The sequence below is a fragment of the Lonchura striata genome, chromosome 4 (genome assembly GCF_050655825.1).
Source record: "Lonchura striata isolate lonStrDom1 chromosome 4, ASM5065582v1, whole genome shotgun sequence".
In the NCBI taxonomy this organism is placed as follows: domain Eukaryota; kingdom Metazoa; phylum Chordata; class Aves; order Passeriformes; family Estrildidae; genus Lonchura; species Lonchura striata.
The window spans coordinates 47,600,197-47,621,718 of NC_140706.1; the positions used below are offsets into that span (position 1 = coordinate 47,600,197).

Genomic DNA, 21,522 nt, shown 5'->3' on the forward strand with positions numbered 1-21,522 from the left:
CAAGAATAAGCCTCTGAAAGTCCTTTGTTTTACATCATTACTAAAAAAATTTGTCAGAGTTTTGGACTGGCAGATACTCATTATCACTGTTTATTAATATTGTAACAGAAAATAAAGTATATATTTTAATTTTTAGAGAGTGTTTTTAATTTAATAATGTTAATTTAATAATGTTTAATAATATTTAATTTAATAATGATTGACTAATACAAATTTAGGAGATACAGTGGTGTTAAAATGAGCAGAAGAGAAAGCCAGTGTACTGCCTTATAAAGAGAGGAGTTTGAGAAAGCCACATGTATTTCAGATGACACACATCTGAGGAGGACAGGTGGGAGGAAGATGAAAGGAAAGTGAGGAGGAGGAGGAGTATTTATCTGTAGAAAGCCTAAATATTTGGGTAGATGAAGTGCAAGGGTTAACAGCAGCATTTAAGTTTCTGAGGGAGAAGCAATTTTGCAACATCACTATATAAGTGCATTTTATGCTTATTTTTTAAAGGCTGCAGATGACCAAAACAATTCTGTGTAATTTGTCCAGGATGCTCGTGCAAGTTCTAAAATTAACACTAACCTCTGAAGAGAGTTTGTCCTTTCTGAATTATCTGTCAGGGTTCAGGTTCTTTTTAGTAAGTTAAAGTTGTTTTGCCTTTTAGATTAGTCAGAGAGGTGATTTTTTGTGTCTGTAACAAGGCAGCATAGGATCCATCAAGGTGAAGTATATGCGCTGTAGTAATGAGATCTGAACCAGAGTTTCGTGCTTGAGTACTAATCCTATCAAAGTAAGCCCTGATTAATCTTTCATCATTGAAACGCAGGCTCTGCTGCAGGGAAGATTGTGTTCCTGGCACCCTTCTCATTTGCTTCAGGTCACGTAGCTCCCAGAATATTGAGCGCTGCTGAAGCTTGAGTCGTTGTGAATATTATTAGCTGATGTGGTGCCTGGATTAAGTACATTGCTGTGGATATGTGATTTACATATAAATAGAGGGATAATATATACAGTGAATCTTATAGTTCTTCTTTGCTCACGTTCAGGAAGTTTATATTTTTCCCCACCCTATATAGTGCTGTATAACACATTATTTTACTAACTAATTCTGACCCTAAACAGCAGACCATGTTAAAGAAGAAAATGAAGAAAAACAAAGTGTACAATGTTGCTAAAAGTGCAGTGATTGCCATTAATTACTCTAAAGCACTTTCAGCTGTGAAATATGGAAGGTAGACACAGTTGTCATCTATCAATTAACATAGATGGCAAAGTGATTGCAATTCCTTAATATCATTGTGCTGAAGCTGCTGGCACAGGTAGATAGCTTAGCTTGGTTTTGGTGATACACACAAGGTGTCAGTAATAGGGTTTCATCTTAAAAATCCTGCCCTTGAAGTGCTTTCTCTGTTTGTCCTGTTACACAATTACCTGAAAATGAATTGCTGATATTTTTATCTTGTGAAGGAAGTGATCACTCTTCAAATTTTGTTTGTGTAGGTGCAAATTTTGTTTGTGTAGGTAGGTAGAATCTAATATTAAAAATGTGGTTCAATTTGCCTTATCTTTTGCACTTTTCTGAAACCTTTAAATATATGATTTTCACCATATAGGCACCATATAGGATTGAAGCTAAGTACATGTGTCTGGTTTTCAAATGTGGAGCAGGAAGGTGAAAGAAGTTCCTAAGACAATTTCCTTTGGAAGGGACCTACAAAGGCTCGTGTAGTCCAGCTGCCTGGCCACCTCAGGGCTAACTTAAAGTGTGCTGTTAAAGGGCATTCTCCAAATGCCTCTTAAACACTGACAGCCTTGGGGTATCAACCGCCTCTCTAGAAAGCTTCTTCCAGTGTTTCCACCTTCTTGGTAAAGAAAGGCTCCCTAATGTCCAATCTAAATCTCCCCTGGTGCAGCTTTTAACTATTCCAACGTATCCTGTCACTGGATCCAGGGAGAAGAGCTCAGCATTTCCCACTCCACATCCCCCCGCCTCCACAAGAAGCTGTAGAAAGCAAAAAACTAGTTTTTATTAACAACTGAAAATTAAAGCAAAAAGCAGAAGTTGGGACAGTTGTTAGAACAACTCAGCAAAATAAAATTCCGCCTATTGTTGGACAACGTTGTTTCACACGTGCATCAAACAGGAAGAAAAAGAAACAGGCATTTAATAGACAGCAGAAGAAAACCCCAAAGCTCTTTATTTTTGGATTTGGCACCTCATATAAACTGCAATATACGGTACAGCTGAAGTATATACAGAAAAAAAAAGTTACACTTTTTCTGTATAACTTATTATTGAAGGGAGTTTTTCCTCTGATTTTAACAAATATAACGATTTAAGACAAGGAGATGTTTGTAAGCCTGAAGAAGTTATGAATGCTATTAGTAAGCAAGGAAAGGAGAGGCAGAACATGGGTGGTGTTACTCCCTGATGCAAAGCAAAATTATAATTACGGCGCTGTTCCTCTCGAGGTCTCTCTAAGAAACGATGCGTTTGTTGGTTTTACATGTGGCTTATTCTCAGGCTGTTCGGGCTCTTCAGATGCTACTTTGATTACACATTAGGTATATTTTGCAGCTTCGGAGAGTTAAGTGTCAAGTAAAAGCAGGTTGCAGGGCTGGGATCCCCTTTTCCCTGTGCGGGCGGCGGCCGCTGGAGGGCAGCATTGTTCAGCGCGTCCCTTTCCTGGCTTGCGAGGAGCATCAACAGCCTCTTCGGCTTGCCAACACCTCTTGTCTTAAAGCATTGTTGCTAAAGGCACAGGAAAACCTCCCTTCAATAAAAGCTCGCCCCACACCTTCTACTTAAATTGCTTGACCTACTTTTCATGTCACTGCTGATAGGTTTGGTGAGGGTGGTTTTGAGAGAAGCAGCGGATTTCATGTATTTTCTTGTTTGTTTCTGTGTAAATGCATTCATGATGGATTTTCTCCTAATTTGTGAAATTAGGAGAAAATGAGGATCTGCTTCGGTGAAACATTTATAAGTTTAATCATATATATGAAAAGGAAACAGTAATTGCTTATAAATATCAAGGAAATAAAGTGGTTTATATAATAGGTACCATATAAACCACTTTATTTCCTTGATATTCCACAATATCCCCTGCAGTAGGTTTGCTTTCCTACTGCATGGGAAGCAAGGTACTGCATGCAGACATGTAGATAAACAGGTATTATCTGATCACAACCACTGCATTGGGATATTTCAGGGAACAAGATATGTTATTATTCCTAGAATGTCATCCATTTAAAACATGACATAGATATACTCAGGGAAATAGTATGATTGTATTATAAGATTAATATGGTGATAGAAATTGATTTGGTTTGGATTTTGAACACTTAAAATCAATTGGTGGGCTGGAGGTCAAGCTTCATAAAAGGCTGCTGAATATTAAAAGTGGTGAACGGGTCATTGAACCTTCCTTAGTTTAGGGACAGTATGGTTCAGATCTCAGTCACTCAGATGAAGGCATAGGAATATAATTTAGAGCTATGCTAAAAAGGCTTTTTAGCAAATGTGTAAATCATTTAGTCAGAGTCATAACCCAGTTCAGAGTTTATGGAATAAGAAGTAATTTATTAACATAATATCAATTATGTTTTCTGCTCCTCATTTGTTTACTTCTAGGAAAAGCTCAATAGGAGGATTAATTTGCACTTTTTATGAGTTAAAAAGTAATATATTAAGCTTTATGTTTAACTGTAAATCTTCATAGCACATGAGCTGTGCAGCAATTTAACAATTATTGTCTCGCTTTTGCATTCCTAATTTATGGAAGCTTTCTGGGCAGTTTGATGTTTCAAGAAAATAGGTCCCTTTGCCTTTGCCTTGCTAAATGCATCATTGAAAAATTAGAAATTCTTAAGGTGTCATAAATGCTTAGTCTGTCTCTGATGTCACGAATATGAAAGTTTGCAGACATTAAAGGTTTTCTGTAGCTGTTGCAGCAGCAGGAGTCTCGTAGGGGTGTAGTTGCTGAAGCAGGACACCTTTGGGTGACACTGCCCCAAAATGGTCACAGTAGAACTACATAAATGCTTGGGTGTTAGTGAGCATGTACTGAGAATGAGACTGCCCTTAATTTCTTCACTGGCAAGTATGCATGTTAATAAATACCAGCATAGCAGAAAAAGGCAGAGGTGGTTATTTTTTCCCTTGAAAATCATTATTTGAACTTTTAGTTATTTCTGTGAAACCATTTTCTTCCATAGTCAAGAAGATATATTAAATTGGTTTATGCTTTTTCAGGCATCCTTGGCTAATTTTTGCTTATATTATTGAGAATTGCAACAGTTTTTGAGTTCTTTAAGACTTTGCAGGTTATATTTTGCAAACCAGCCTAGTGAGGGTGGTGATTATAACTGTTTAATTTGAAAAATTTGGGAATTAAAAAAAATTCTGAGAGGCTAAGAGTTGTGTGGTAGAAGATCTGCTCCTGCAGTTATTTTCCTTTCTAAATGCATTCATGCAAAATAGACAATTTTAAATGTAGTTGACAATTGTCATAGACAACTTGAGTTCTCAAAACTTTTTTTGTCTTCTTCCCCCCATCACCACCTTTGGCAGCTTTATGCAATCCCTTGGTTTCTTACAATGTTTACACGTGAGTATGCTTGTTTTTCCTCTGATTAAATGTTCTTCTATTTCTTAAGCTTAATTTTTTCTCATTTTTCCAGATAAAACCTTTCTTAATTGATACAATAGGTAGTTTAGTAGGATGGTTATAATTTGCAAGAATGTGTTGTGGAAAAATCAGCAGTGCCTGTAACTTACTTTCTGCCCTGAATTGGTAATAATCAGTATTTCTCCTGTGGTTTTGAGTTGTTGTTATTTTTACATTATTATATAGTTATTATGTTGTCCTTGTTGTTATTGTCTGGATTATTTTACACATGCAGTATTTAGGGTATATTCAGAGGAAGCTGTTATCTACTGGAAAAAGATTTAATAATAGTTAAAAATCAAAACCAAACCACACCACCATCCCCTGATGTCACTAAAATAATGTAAGAAAAAGATTGACTTTGTTTCTGAAGATAATCGTATTTTTGTTGCACATTGATACACTGTTATTCTGGTAGCACTAGTTTACTGTATTTGTGCATGTATATTAGGAAAAAAGAAGAGCTTTTGAATCTGGTGGGTTTTAATTAAAGAGAACAATAAATCAAGCCTAGAAAGCAATTTAAAAACTTCTTTTCTAAAAAATATTTGGTTTTTTTATGTCGTATCAACAGTGACAGATGTTGAATTTAAATTTTCAAAGAAGTGGTAGAATGAAAAGAGCTGATAGATTATTTCTCTGATGAAATGTCAGAGAACTAAATGTGAGATTCTTGATTGCATTTTCTAAAGATTTTGACTGTAAAGCCCTGGTTCTTGCAGTTGTCCCTGTTTCTATACCCTTCATGAGAATCGCCATATTTGGAAAACCAAGGAGGTGTTTTCCTTAAGCAATGAAGTGCAATAAAGTCTTAGAACTGTTTCCTTGGAAGATAGCATATTTTAAGAGAGCCACCTTCTGCTTTATATATAAAATTTTGCTATTTTTAATAGACTTTTTTCCTTGTCTTTCTTTTATTCTGCCATTTTTTCATTATTCTGTTCATTTTTTTGTCTAATTGTAAGAAGCTGATCTTATTGATGAACTCAATCATGTCAACTTATTGTGAAAAACTGATACGCATGCCTTAATACGTAATTGTACTGTACTAAAAGAAAAATAAATTGCCTAATTCTTGACATACTTGAAATGTGAAAACCCATGTGCTTCCAAGTATTCATTAAGAAAAGAAGACTGTTATTTACAGAGTAATCAAACTGCATATGAACACAAATATGATCCTAAACAGTTTGAGTCCTCTTTGCTCCCAAATAAAAAACAAATCACTCAAGATGGGAGAGGAAAGAAGTACATAGGCAACTCATTAACTCTGTTATTGTGTGTATATGCTTATAGAGTTTTATTTATTGTGCTTATTCATTATGCAGATGTCTTTCCTTTGCACAAAATTTTTCACTTGTGGGATACATTACTCCTTGGAAATTCCTCCTTCCCATTCTGTATTGGAGTTGCCATACTTCAACAGCTGAGGGATCGTCTCCTGGCTAATGGATTCAATGAGTGCATTCTCCTTTTTTCAGACTTGCCAGGTACAGAGAATAATGTTTCTTCCTTTTTTCACTGTCTTCCCCAGTGTTTCTAAATATAGGCTTAGAAATCATGGTAGGTTTAGGCAAACTCACTGCCAGAGTTTGTGGATCTTAACTATAATTCGTTGTAGTTAGTTTAAGTCTTTAGCTGTCATCAGCAACAATGCAGTAGGATTGTTATTTCCAGGTGAAGATTGGAGTATTTTTTTCGTGAAATTTAGAACTATTTAAACTAATTCAGAAGCAACTGTTTGTATTCATGCCACATACAGACACAATCAGTTTATATGAATTTTTAAATAAAATGAGTATAATTCTGAATAGTACTTTTCCTCTTTGGTGCTGGTTTTAGCCTATTTTCCCTTTGAACATAATTATACTGTGGAAGTAATTAATGTAGAAGGATTAGGGAGAACAGTATAGGAAGCCATTGGAATTACTCTGTGAAATATTTCCATTTGAAATTCAAAGCTTTCAGAATAACTTTCAAAACTATCAGAGTCTGCATGATCATTGTGCAGACATTCTGTGTCTTTGCTCAGTGGGAGGTGATTAACTATCCATACAAGCTGGTACATTGCAGTTAACCACGAAGTTTGGAGCTTCCTTCTGAGCAAGTACCTGGTGAGACAGTAGAGTGCATTTGAACTGAGTAAGCCATGTCACCTGAAAGATGTATTTTAGTTTGTAGTCACACAAGCAGGAAGCTGGTGCACTTAGAACATGCTTGTGTTATGTTCTTGTTTTAATTCCCTCTCTCCTGCTCAGGATCTTACTAATGTAATACAGGTCTTAGGTAAAAGGTTGGCACTGTTTTAAATGTGTGGCTTTTCTTTAGATAACTCTAACTTTGGGGTAATTCCTGGGCTAATTATGGATTTAGTGAGCTCTATGTGAACATCCATGTGTGCAATTCAGTAATTCATAATTCATTTAAACAGAAGTTGATTTTCTTCAGATGAACTGAAGGAGAGAATGAAGTTTGGAGGAGAATTTAAAAGGTCTTCTTAGGTGTTTTAGTCTCTACAACTGCAGAGTTTACAGAGGTTAGCAGTACTCTAGGATATGGTACCAAGCAGACAAAGCTGAGTTCACAGTTGCATAAGTCAGTAAGTTGATAACTTTATGAGTTATCATAAATGAAGATCTGTGATTTCTTTAAATACTATTGTTACAAATTGCCTTTCACTGTAAACCCTTCCATATGGCTCTGGGTTTGAAAATTTGTCTTCTACTTACTAGTTTGCTATGTATTTGCTACTGTATTTTTCAATTTATAAGAAATTTAATTTGGCCATTCCTTATAGAGTAGAATTTTAATTTTCATTATGTATGTTTAGTCTTTTCAAATGTTCATGGTAAATTTCAAGGGATATCTACAGATGACTGAAATGTGAGTGCTAGACTAAAAGATTGATTCTCTCCCCGCCCTCTCCTCCCCCATGTGTTAGCTGTATGTCCTAGTTAAGTACAGATCCACTAATATATAACTTATTTTCTTGCCTAAGGTAATTTCTTCATATTTTTTTTTTCTTGAAGGGTGCTAAATTATAGATTCCAATTTCTCTCAAATCAGCTGATTTACTGACAGTGGAAGTATTTTATGCTGAGGTCATGTATAAGAACACATTAGTTCTTATGTGTTCATAAAATAAAATTGTATCACTACAGCTTTCAGTGATTTAAGGTACATGCATTCTGCTGGTTTTAGGTGATGACAGCTTTGCAGATATTCTGGTATGAAATACTGGTTTCTGATTTTTTTTTTCCTTAAATTGGTGATGTCTGTGATATTTAGGATGTCAGCAGTGGCACAATTGAATATTTTGAGATTAAACTAAAGCATACCATAAAATACTTCTAGTAAAACTACTAAGGGAATAAAGAATAAGGGTGAAAGACAATCCTAGTGTGTCTTAAAAGTTAAATGTTGTTGGTCTAGCTTAATCAGTAACTTTTTCAACATGTAATTCACATACCCTTGTGCCTTTTCTTTCTGACCTGAGTCTTATTTCTGATTAAAAAGTATTGACTCATTATGCATTTTGTCACCTGCGTCTTCCAAACAAGACTTCTGCTATTTTGGTTACGATAAGTTGTGTGCCAAGGCTGAGAATTTTCTGAAAGTAATTTACAAATAACCTTCATCTGAGAATATATCACTCCCAGGAAGAGATTATGTTGTTCAAAAAATCTATGATAATTTTAAACTAAAATCAATTGTTGCTCAACAGTCTGAAACTCCTGTAATTTGTAAGCTTTGTGTGTACTGGAATGGCTTATTTCAGGCTGCCAGTGAAAGCAACTTCCTTTCCAGACTGATAGTTATTTTACTGCTTGAAACTTTGTGGAACACTTTTTCAAGATTTCTTGTTTTTATAAAACAAAAACCCCACTACCTAATTTCCAGTGCACTGTATATAACACAATTGGAATTATTGTTTTAAAATAATAGTGATGTGAGGAAAATGAAGGGGTGTTGTGTCAGCATTGATTACTTGGCTCTGAAAACCCTTTCCAATACTTGTCTCAAAGCTTTGGCCATATGTTATCTATAAAGCCAAAACAATTGAGCAATACTTGCTATTTTTTGAAGCTCTGTTGGAAATTTTAATTTATTTTTATGTTGTTCAAACAATTTCCTAGTAGATTAGGAAATATATTTGAAGATTTTGATAAAATAATTGGCTAATTAAGAATACTAGAAAATCCTTTTGCAACAAATGTCCTAGTTCATTCCTCTTGGAGCTGTATGAAAGGGGCATATAAGCAACTGCTAAATATAATTAAATAGAACTAGGTTGTTTAGGAAATTACTACTCCAAAGTGCTGGGGGCTTTAAATTTAAATTCTCTGTCATTTATTCTTTCATATTTTTTCCTTGTGTTTAAGAAGTTCTGTTAAGTACAAACTTTATTCAAGCAATATAGATTCGAGAGAATACTTAGGAATATTTGAGACAGACAAACAAAACCAACCCTGGAAATGTTGCTAATATTTTTCCTGTAGTTTTGAGACTTAGTAAATTTTGTCTTATTCAGGTGATGCAGAGAGAACACAGACATTATACATTACCTTTGTTTTTTATGTAAGTCTGACATGCAGCAGTATGTGTCAGGAAAATGAAAATGGTATGAGTACTATAATACTACTATGATGAGATTCCTGAGGTACCAACAACAGAGACAGGACCAGTGCTTATTTGTACTAAGCCAGTCTGGATATCCCTTAACCTCATGTATCAGCAGATTTACAACCCAGAAGCCTTTTCATGCCCTGAGGACTAACTGTATAAGTTTACTTTAAAACATGCAGTTTTGCTTATAGCTTAGTCTTTAGAATCTTGCCATAACTTTGAGTGATAATGTCCATTATTCAACTCAAAAATTATGGTTATTGCAGTTTGACTCAATTACCAAGTTCATAACCCACTGTACAAGTAGTACAAAATCTACAGCAGCTTTTGTTAAGAAGCATCCAGACACATATTCTGCTCTTTGCAGACATTTGAGGCGTCCTTAGACCAATCTACTCCCACCTGGAATGGATGCAGTACAGAGCCTGGCAAACAGATCTTCCTCCAGTGATCACTGCCAATATCAGCACTGACATACAGAGATGAGTTACAGACTTCTGAGAACTGATGAAAAGATGGGGACAGATGTTGTTAGTCAATAGGGAAATACCAAGCCTAAACATGAGATAAAACATATCTAAACAAACCCTTTATGTTAGCTCAGTAAGCTCATCTGTAATTTTGGAGCAAGAGGAGGGTTCATTCTTCTAATGCTGTGCACCTTAGGAAGGTATCTTTTTGCAGATCCCAGCATAGTCGGTGCTTCCAAAGGAAGAACCTTGGCCTCAGATGGGAAGTTCATACAGACTGACTGTAGGAAAGCAATCCTGCAATGAGGAGCCATAGTAAAATGGCTGAAGTGGAAAACCTTGTGAGACACAGGCATGTAGCTTTAAGATGCAAGATCTGCCTTTCGTCAAACCACAGACAGAAACGATTCTCCAGGGAATGGATTTTCTCTAATGTGGGAAAAATTGTTATATCCATTGCCATTCTAGTGATGTGCCAAAATGCTGAATCCCATGATGGTGGAAGCCATATGAATGCTTAGAAGGATTGCATCCAGCTTATAAATGGACTAAAGGTTAAAAAATAGTGGAAATTCTCTGGTAAGATTGTATGGAGCAGTTTTGAATAAAGCATTTCTGTTGACAGCAGCAAAATTAGACACATATCAGAAGGCTCTACTTCAGATATTTTTCTGACCCTGGGTAGCTACCATTTTACTTTCTGCTGTTTTACTTCCTAAAAATCCTTTGTCTGCCCACATCTGTGATCCATATGCTTTTATTGTACTGGAATTTCTGGTGGTTCAGCATTTAGTTAATATAGATCTGATAAGAGGAAAAAATGACAGCTGGCCACCAAGTCCACACTGAGTCTGTGGGTGTTTAGTGCCTGTTCCCATTTGTTTCACCACTCCTCCATAGAAAATGTAACCTTGGAGATTAAAACACCACCTTTGAAGGGACTTACAGAGATACAGTGGGTTTTCATATTCCAGTGAGCAGTAAGAAAAAGAAAGATAATACAATGTTTTGATTAGGGTTTGACTTTTTTCATGCTCTTTTGAAAATATGTTGTTGCTTAGATTAAGGCTCTGAGGAACAGAAGCCGTGACAGTTCTTCTAAAAAGAAACTTTTTTAACTTCACCTACAGAAGTTTGACATATTGCTCTGTTGTCATTCATGGAATATGGCTCTGGAAAGTATTTTGCTGCAGAGCTAGTGAAGCTGACTACTTTTTCAAGTTACAGTATAGCTGAAGAAAAACGGCACTTTGGTCTCTTTCACATGATACACATGATAATGGTGTCATAACTATGACAAAAATATTGATTGGAATTATCAAAAGACATCAGAGTTTAAAAGGCAGTCGCTTTTCCTAGTTTTCTTGAAATATGTAGGTCAGGCTGATATTTATGGAAGCATCTTTTTCTGAGCATGGCACTCATCTTTGCTATGTTAGATGGCTTTTTGGAGATGCAGGTGTATTTCATGATGCAATTCCTCAAGATTATTGGTTTTGGGTCAGAAGCAGAGAGATTTGCTAGGGCACACCTGCTCACCAAGGCTGCCTGGAAGTGTCAGACTCTAAGATTGATATTGTTTTACCTGAAGCTGTGAATTCTGTAATTATTCACCTTTTCCACTCCCTGTGACACAAAGAAAACAGTTCTAGATTTTAGATTCTACCCTCTTGAGACTAAAGAGAAATGCTAGAGTGGGAAACACACTAGGGAAAAAAGTACTGAAATAATTTACTGTAGTCTGTAGTTGTCACTGGCAGAAGAAAATCAAATATATATCCTATAGCAAAGGGCTGTCTGCCACAAGAGATAGTACTTCATAAAAAGGGTGAAAAGTGAGTTCCTCAGCAGAACTTTCCTAGTCCATGTCTTAAAAACAGTCTGACACACAGCTTATGCCCCCTGTTTTTTGAAAGCACCCTGACAGTGCTCTCCATAGTGAAAAGGCACTTCAGAAAAATAGAATAATCCATCTGTTAGTTATGAAGGATTTTGTAGACCTTTACAATGCAATAAAATGTAAGTACAAGAAGGTAGACTGTCAAACATACTAGCATTTCTAGGCATGAATTGACAAAATTCTGGCTGCTGTTGTGTGAGCTTTGTTGCTAGATGTGGTGTTGTTGTTTTTTTTTTTCTTCATTACAAAGGTGTCTTGGGAAAATATTTCCCTTTTTTTTCCCAATTGAAACTACAAGTATAGCGACTGATTCTGGATTAGACTCATGCTTAGAAAGCAGTGCTGGGTACTAGACTTTTTTCCTTTCACAATTGCAGAGAACATTGCTGACAGAGCAAGGTGCCTCATAGGGTATCTGTTTGTAATTTTGTTATGCTGGATTTGTTTGTTTGCCTGTACAGGTATAAATGTTCTGCTCAATAATCTTTAGTTCTCTAACTGTTAATTGAGGAGAATTTCTAAATGGGCTGCAGAAATAACGCAGTATTAAAAATTCTTGATTGAAATGTACATTATCACCACATTTTTATATTATTGTAGATATATTTGGGGAGTGTATGTCTAGAATTGTAACAGAGATAGACATTACTTAAATACAGATATAGTGCAGTGTGGGCCAAGAGCCAGAAAAATCTTTCTGTCAAAATAAGGACTTTGAAATGAGGTTAAGTGAATGCTCAGTGCTCTTATACTTTGGGATAGCGTCAATTCCCTTTGATCTACTTTCACATAATATTTCACTTAAACTCGTCCTAACAGTATCCTGGAGTTTAGTAGAAATCTACAGGAAGATCAAAACTAAATGTGGAGAACTATAGCCGGGTTTGTACCTAAAGGTAATACTTTGTTAATACTGCAACCTTGGAATAAATTTCAGGACTACATTGTTAATACTGAAGGGCAAAACTTGTTCAGGAAGGGCAGGTATCCCAGCTGGAAAGAACTCACACTGTATGTGAACAATGTTGCCTGCATTCAGAAAATGCTGATAAATATCTGAGTAACCAGAGGGTGTGTCAGGTGATGCCTCTGTCACTTCAAAAATGTAGCAAGCATCTGTAGGAGATGAAGGGAATAAGGTGGACACATTGCATTCGGCTTTAGAGCTTGGCAAGGAGCTGGACAGTCTCCTTCCTGCTAGGTCTTCAGTCTTCATGCTAAAAAAAGAATAGCACCATTCTAAGGAGACAAATCATGTAAGCAGTCTTGTAAGCTGATAAACCACAAACTTGTCTGCTGGGAATGCAACTCTGAAATGACAAACTTTTATGTCTTGAGTGTACTTTAATGCTTTCATGTGTAAATTCAAATGAAGGTGTTAACTTATCTCTTCCACAGAATAAGAGAACTTTTTCCCGTGGCTTGTGAGTGGGTTAATTATGATGCAAGCTTTAAATAACTTAGAAAATATATCCTGACAAGGTTGGGCTGGCTGCTGTTAGTTACTTTAAATTATTGGTTTTGCTATGTGAAACACTAACACACTTGACTAGTAGTAAACACTGGAAGCTTTGGATCTCAGTAAGTTGTCTACTGCAGTGCCAAATGGCTAGAGCATTTTTTTGGAAATGAAAGCAGTTTTAAGTATGGGGACATAAGCAAGATGGTTATCCTTCCTGTTTACAGTTGCTGTATTTGTGGGAAATAACATTTCAATCCTGAATAAGATGTTGCTTGCTCTAACAGTTTGAGAGTGTTACATGGCTCAGGATACTCATTAGGCAGATCTAAATACTCTATTTGTATTTGTCTTTAACCAGAGTTTTTCCATCGTTGGTATGGTCAAATTAGATGCTTTCATCCTTTACTCATGGCAACAGATACTCCTTTTCAGGATTACCTGAATTTTCATCTTATTTTAAAAGCAGAAAATCTTAATTACTTCATGTTATTTCCTTGCAAATATCCTGAAGGCTAACAGGAGAGCTAATGCAAAGGTCTTCTGCTTATGGCTCTTAAGAGACTCATCAGCTTTATAAGCATTTGGCCTGGTCAGAGTTTCTGACTGTAGAGATTTTTACAGGTTTATACCCGTTACACATGGGAAATAACCAATATAGCTCATAGTTACCACCCAGATGGAAACCTGTAACAGCCTGATCTCTATTTTTGCTTGCTGAGTTTCAATATTTTGCGTATGATTTCTTTGAAGCAAGGATTTATGATAAAGAAGGTGAGTTTCACTAGTATTTAAGATTCTAAAACTGACTTACCAGATATTTAGCAAATATTATAACAAAAAGAACATAGAAAAGCTGAAAAAGAGTTCCTTCCAAAATTGACTGTTGGATGTTGTGTTGGTGGCACCACGAGTTTCTCCTCTCAGCTGATCCCTGCAATTTTGTAAACCTGTCTTTTCATGTATCTTCTTGTTATTATCTACTTATGAAGTAATGTTCATTTTTCTGCTGAGCTGCTTTATTTGCCCTTATGTGTGTCTCAAGTGTTGCATAGTAGCATCCTTCTGACTATTTACATTATAGATTGGGAATTCCTGTGTTTCTGTCATTGGCCTACCCTGTGGTAGGACTGCTCCAGGTGTCTTAACATTTTGTTAGTTTGTAGAAATGGCTGCTGTTCAGAAGCACTGGCACGCCTCCTAACAAAGTTTAAACAGTGCTTTCTTGTCAGAGCTTAGCTCCAGTCTTTTTGTAATCTATTTCTGTCTTCCTCAATGAGACATAGCATGTGGCATTTGGTAATTGACTTACAGTAAAGCTTTATGCTTAACACAATCACTTGGAATTCTGTGTCTTCCCTGCTCATGTCAATCCTGACACCATCACGTTTCTGAGGCATTCTTTAGCAGGCTTTTCCAGTGAACTGCTGAGTCAGAGGGATTTTTACAATCACAAGTAAGAAAAGAATCCGTGTTTGCCCTTTATGCACCCTAATGTCTAGGGAATAATTCATAGTGTTTACTGCTACTTGTCCCTACTGCTGTCCACAAAAATATGGAGTCACACAACTACCCTGCAATGTATGAAGTAAATAATGTAAAAAGAATAGTTCTGCATTGACCTTTTCATTTATAATAACCTTCTCACAGTAATAGATACAGAGATGTGGGATACAAATGTCATTTCTCTTCCTAGATTTGTCCTTTTAAATATGCACACTCAGTGTGTCTTTTTTATGTCATCAGGAAAAAGGAGTTTATGGCCTTTCACCTCGGTTTCTTCTAAGAGCCGGAATCAGGAGGCTGAACTGACTGACCTATTCAGTACCAGAGAATTCATAGCACATAGATTTTCTGGCCTGTTTATGTGGCTGTGTGGTGAAAGCTGATGTTGCCTGGCAGGGTAGTAATAAAGTATTTGTGATGGAGATGTCAAACCAAGCTCATAATTCTGGTCTATTCCCAAAATGCAGAAGCAGTTTATTTTGGCTGAGTTAAGTGGTATCCTGTTACCCAAGGAAAAGGCTCTGGAATTGATTAACTGCACACAAAGACTTGGTCTGTGTGGATTTTCATTAGGAAGGAACGCTTCATCTTACAGATTTCTCCATTACTTGCCTTCACTTGCTGTGAATGACATATGCACACCCAGTTTTGCTGTAAAAATAAAAAATTCTTTTGTCACAGGTGTATTGCATTTAAACTGATACTTTTTTCAACATGTATTTTAAGTGCAATCTACTTCTCTCCTGTATCTATAATAATAAATTTACATAGCTTAAAAAGCAGCTATGTCAGGCTGGGCCGTCCTTTTCAGTTGAGGCTGTGGATAGAGGTAGGCAGCACCTTGTTAAGAAGTAACAGTTTAGCATGAAAAAAGCAAAATTAAAAGCATCTTAGAATAAACAGTAAGTTTAGTTCATAAAAGGAACAAAATATTTCAGTAGGTTTAATGTTAGGGTGGGGCCATGGCAAAACCAAGATACTGCTGTTGGATCACTTCTCTTTCCCTTCTCCACTCTTGCCTTTATCAGTTGCTGTATTATTTGCATATTTAGAAATGTCAGAGACAGCCTTTAGATGCTGAGTGATTAGCTGCTGCCTTAGAATTGTTTCCTGTAAGGCTTGGTTTCTGCTTGACCGTGAAATACTTGAACTCATTTGAGCCAGAACTCCTAAATATAATGTTTGAAAGTGAAATTCTGACTTTGGTTCCTAAGATACTTGGGTTCCAGCCTTGACTTTTTGAAATACATGCACTCTGCAATTTTTCAAAAACTGTTTGAAGATGTACTAAGATTTGAAATTATTACTTATTTTTATAGTATTTTTATTATGTTTCAAGTCAGGCTTAAATTTTTTCCACGCTTCATATTTAATGACACCATATTATTCAGCACATTTTCATTACAGATTTTCCAATTAAATAATTTGTCTTAATAAAAACAGAAGGCACATTATTTTTAAAGTACAAAATACCCCAGTGTTGGGATCCTGGGGAGCACTGAGGTGTTACATATCTCCATGAGCGAGCATGCCCTCTTCCACCCTTTCTATATGTTTCTTTCATTTGTTGCTCACACCTGGAGATTTCTGCAGACCCTGCTCTCAAAAGAGTGTTCTTTTAAGTTGTTTGCAAGTGTCAAGTACTCTGGCATTCTGCTGAGGTAGTCTCTGTTCATTTGTTCATAATCCTGTTCAAGGATCTAGGCTCTGACTTTATATATTTGTGTTTCTGACATATCAGTGGTATGTATCTAATAATGTGGAAGCTCTAATGTTTTCTGGCTTGTAATGCAGTGACTTGGGAGCCGGAAGAGTGCAGGCAGGATTAATGCTGTGTGAATGCAAAGTCTTGGGGAGATAACAAAAAATGGACATTTCACCAGAGACTGACTCATTTGTCATATATTTGAAAGGGCATGGGAAGAAATTGGGATTGAAGTAGTGCAGCAGACCCTTACTTATTAGCCAAAAAGAGGAGAAAAGATCTTATCCAGCAAGGGTGCACAAGATTGTATTGCATTTTAGTTACTGACGGGAAGTGATTTTTCTTAAACCGAAATTGCAAAGAAATCATGAAGAAGGGCTTGAAGGTTACTCAAGTGTGAAGCCTGTTCATGCAACATGACTAATAAATATTCTGTAAATATTTATACCAGTTTAATGTAGTCTTAAACTCCAATATCCTGAAAGTAATTGGTTTTTTACAAAAGAATATGAGTAAATTCTTTGAGCAAATTCTTTCGCCACCCATAGTCTTGTCTCTCTTGTGGGTGCTGGATTTTGGCTGATCCCATACTATATTCATGCATGTGCCTATGATTTGCACATTGCTGAGGAGCATTTTATGGCTGTGGGGCTTTTTTATTGTTACTTGTGGAAACCAGAATTGCCTTGTAGTAGTTTTTATTTTGCATTATTGAGAAGCAGATGAATTAATTGACAACCTGTAAATTTGTTTTAGGCTTTTGATGGCTTCCCCCCATAAACCATTAAAAATTCTCTCTTGTTCTGTGGAGATTCATTTTCAGCCATGCCCACTGTCCTCCTGAAATACTGCTTGGAAGAAATGAGGAACCATGCATTCCAAAATCCCAGAACAACAGACTCCTACATTTTTTATTTATGCCCTGATGTGTTAGAAACTGGCTATGTTTTTTACAAGCATGCACACAGTTGGAAGGGATTGCAAGGATCATTGAATCTATCTCCTGGCCCTGCACAGGATACTCCAAGAGTCATACTATGTGCCTGAGAGCATTGTCCAAATGCTTCTTGAACTCTGTCAACTTTGCTGCTGTGACCATTCCCCTGGGAAGCCTGTTCCAGTGGCCAAGCCTTTTTTCTAGTTCTCTGAAATGGATTTCTTTTGGAATTGCAGAGCTTGTTTCTAGGAAAAATATTTTTGACCTATTTCAGTGTTTGACACTGTCAGTCTCAATTTCTCCTTTCAGTTTTTTCATAGCTTTACTGCAAACAGTGTTCCTATTCTGTCTCCCAGTTCTCTGTTTTCAGTTTCAGATATGTGTTGGCTATTATGCCCTCTTATAGCCGAATGCTTCTTATGCTATTAATTATTGTTGTTCAGATTTTTTTTTCTTAGCTAAATTCTGCGTTCATATCATTTATTATAGGAGTACTACTAATGTTTCCTTAGCTAAGAATCTCAGGAAATGGGGCATATAACTCAATTACAGCAGTCTCTTTAAAAAAAAAAATAAATAAAAAAGAAACCACAGCCCCACTATAAATGTACTACAGTCTTGAACTGGAATTCTCAACTTTTTATAAATAAAATGAGTTTTCAGAAATGTAGAAGAAAGTGCAACATTAATGATGGTGCTTTTGAGTGGTTTCTGAGCTTGAGGAAAAATAACCAATGGAAGGCATTTCCTCTCTTTACCTGAAATTGTGTGAAATTCTCCAGCTGTGTGTATTTTCCTTGGGAATGATGCTGAATAACAGCCTTCTAATACAGTATAGTTGAAATATAGTTGAAATGAAAAATTGATAGCTACTGTTGAGACATCACGTAGTCCATTTATCTGTGATACCTATTATCCCAAACAGCTAGGGAACCTGATATTGTCAAGGAAAACTGCAATTTAATTTCGCACATCCACAAAAAGGTTTTTAGAGCTAGAATTAAAAGTGGGTAAGCCACATCTCTACTATCAGACTTTTCAGAATTTTAGAAGCAAGATAGCACGTAAGCATCCTGTCATCGAGTGGATTAAAGCATCTGCTGCAGATTGTATCCTACCTGAACATGGACAGCTTTTTGAATGGGAGAGTAATAGATCATATCTTCTGCTTTTTAAACAGTCAATAATCTCATCCAACTAGATTATTCTGCCCCAAGCTTCAAATTCAGCCTCTTCTGCTCACCACCCTGCTAATGACTGAGGTTTCTGGAGTAGCTCTCAGACTGATGGCAAGGCTTCAAATCCACTGATGGCAATGAGTGATTGATGGCGGTGCATCAAATCTGTTTGAGATATACAGATAAAGCTGACTACAATGCCTCTATTTTCTTCATGGAAGCTGATTCTTTAATCTAAATTTTGACTGTTGTAATGAATCATACAAGATCTTGGCACAGACACAAGAAGTACTGATATCCCTGCTGTTTGACTGTTGCATTAGACCAGTTTTGTCATGAAATGCAAGCTAGGATTGTTTTTGCTCTTCGTGAGACCACATACAGGAGGTGCAAAACCAACCAGGCCTTTTATAGTGGTAAAAGTGTAAATGGCTTTTATGTTACATCTTGTTAGAAGATATATACATGCAGGATGGTTAGTGTTGTAAAAAATATGTTTTCAATAGGTTTACCTTTTTTTTCTTTTACATATGTCTTTCATTGTACCTTTCTGCTTTTTAGTTGACCATATCTAATTTTAGGATGCGTCTCATTTGATAGGTATCAGTTTTCCTTTCAAGTTGAGTAATGTGTTATCTCAATGGCACTTCACTCTTTCAGCTAGCATGTTTCACTGGGAATGTCTGGTTGGGTTTGGGACTGTATTGTTTGTTTGGTTTTTTAAAACATTCTCTAAAATCTTTAAAGCAATTCATTATGTTTGCCATCAAGCACAAATTAATGTTGAAAACCCATGTTTTCCTGCAAACAAATAACATGTAGCTTTGTCAAAATGGCAGGCCATACAAAATCCAGTAGCTGAAATCTTTCAATCTGGCTGTTAGTAGGATTAACTGACAAATAATACATTTAGTTGATCCAGAAATCCTGATGTCTGTACACTGTATGAAATCTACTTTTGATGAACTGCCCAAATTTACATTGAATAGTCAATAGTTTGACTTGTAAAGACTTTACATTACCTGACAACGTCTAGGTTTCAATTATTGTCCTGACTTTGCGTTGGTTAAAGTTCTCATACACTTCTCTTAAACAGAATCAAATTAATTCTTAAAATATCTTTACTAGTTTTTAATAAAAAAAAACATGGAGTGTTTTTCTTTTTGAGTGGGAAAATGCTTTTGAAATCTATGTTACCTTTGAGCAAGGGACAGAGACAGACAAAGGTATAGATGGGTATATGTATATTTGGCAATGTCATAGCTGGGTTGCTTCACTTCACTGGTATTTTGCTCTTGAATTTCTTGCTTTTCCTTCAAATCTCTTCCAGAGATCGATATTGAGCGTTGTGTTCGCGAGTCGATCAACCTGTTCCGCTGGACGCCCAAGAGCGCCACGTACCGGCAGTACGCGCAGCCCCCGCGGCCGGCCGCCGACAGCAGCGCCAGGAGCTCTTCCCTGTCCTGCTTCTCTGCAGACTACCAGGAAGCTCCTCGCAGTGACCTCGTAAGCAACAGGGGAGCTGCAGCTGGGAGGATTGTTCCGTTTATTCAGATTGCGTGTTTCTCCTGCCTCTCCCAATTCCTGCTCCTTCAGTTCTCTTACAGCAGCACACCTATGTCCACGGCTCACCTGCAGAACTTTACCATAGGAGAAAAGCAGTGGAAAGAGCAGTGTGCCAGTGAGAAATAGGTAACTGGAAAGTGATGCAAGCAGTTCTGGCTGCTTTTTCCATCTTGGCATGTCAGGTAAAGGATATGGCACACATTACTCTGAGAGTTTAGTAGGTGCGTTATGCCTGGTTTTATCTTGGCAAAGAGTAACTAGTAACTAAGAGAATACCTGCATTAAATAGATACCCAGTTTAGCAAAATTATTTTCCTCCTCTCTCTCTAGTAAAATCTAATGGCAGTTTCTCTTGACAGTTGCATTATCTGAATACAGATGATTTGAAATTTTTCCTTTCCTTCCTCTTAACACTATAAATCTAATTAGTCTCTTAAAATTAAATTTGATTTTGTTAGGGTTATTCTCCTTCCAAATTCTCCTACAGTCATTTCCTTCATGAGCATTCCAATAATCTGGGAAGTATATATCAACCTGCTATGTCTATTTGGTGAATTGCATTAGGTTTTAGTCTTTCCATTTGTTTTTCCTCCTAACTACTAGGAAACTAATGTTGTTGTCATTCAAGTGAATTTTTACTTTTTAGTCCTTAAACTGGAGCTTGATGTTGAGTAATTTTCTTGGTTTTTACTTTAGTTTTTATTTTATTTCTGTTGTAATTTCTGGAAGCCTTCGCTACAAATCCAGGACTGCAAGTGCAGACATGCAAATGAAGAACAAAAGGAAACTTGAAAGATCTTACAGGATTTAAGAAACAATAGGTGAATCTAGAAAGGCAATGGTGAAGAAAAATTAAATTCTAGGGGAATACTCGTTGTCATCCAGGAACTGTAGCCAGCACAACTGCTGCTGTGCTGCTCTGGAGATATGTAGAGAGGCTTTCTGAAGGAGTCAAGGGCAGAACTTTCATAGAGTAATTCAGATAGGGTCTCCTAAGGTCATCTGGTACAAATTCCTGCAGAAAATGTGTCCAACACTGAATTCAGGTGGGGTTGCCCAGGGCTTCGATCCATCAGATCAAGAAAACTTCCAAGGAAAGTGTTCAGTCTCTCTTGGCAGTCTGGTCAGATATCTGACAGTGCTACCAGTGAAAATTATTTGATGTATGTGCTAGCTTTCCTGAATGTTATGGCAAAAGAGTAAAGAAACAATTCTTATGATTTCTAAGCATTTGCTTGTGCCTTAATGTGTCAGAGCACTTGGATATAGCAAAGAGGGAGATGGGAGAAATCAGCCCTGGTCTGCTGAACTAACAAACAGTGAAAAGATTTGTATTTATAACAGAGAGAAAAATCTTTATTTCAGATCAAGCAAGTTTTTTTCAGTAGTCTTCCATTTTCTGAGAAATGTTTTGGATGGGTTTTTTTCCTGATAGTGTTTTTGTTTTCATACCAGAAGTTGTATTTGTTTATAAAGCCAGTAATTAGGCTCATCCATCCCCCAAGTTCCAAGAA

At 36.6% G+C, this 21,522-nt stretch overlaps 1 protein-coding gene across 13 annotated transcripts in view; it reads left to right on the plus strand.

The window, feature by feature from the left end:
* Window positions 1-21,522, plus strand: part of TBCK (TBC1 domain containing kinase) — a 117,985-nt gene that overhangs the window by 39,867 nt on the left and 56,596 nt on the right. For 9 of the 13 annotated variants that reach the window (XR_014954854.1, XR_014954853.1, XR_014954856.1 and 6 more), the window contains 3 exons: window positions 4,565-4,601; window positions 5,990-6,151; window positions 19,773-19,948. Coding sequence is in view for 6 of the 13 variants with exons in the window: in XM_085578109.1 (XP_085434235.1) it covers window positions 4,565-4,601; window positions 5,990-6,151; window positions 19,773-19,948 (375 nt within the window). In the remaining 7 variants the exon portion in view is untranslated. Of the gene's footprint in view, window positions 1-4,564; window positions 4,602-5,989; window positions 6,152-19,772; window positions 19,949-20,038; window positions 20,191-21,522 lie in introns of all 13 variants that reach the window. The other 4 variants (XR_014954859.1, XM_085578110.1, XR_014954855.1 and 1 more) reach the window with 3 other exon arrangements.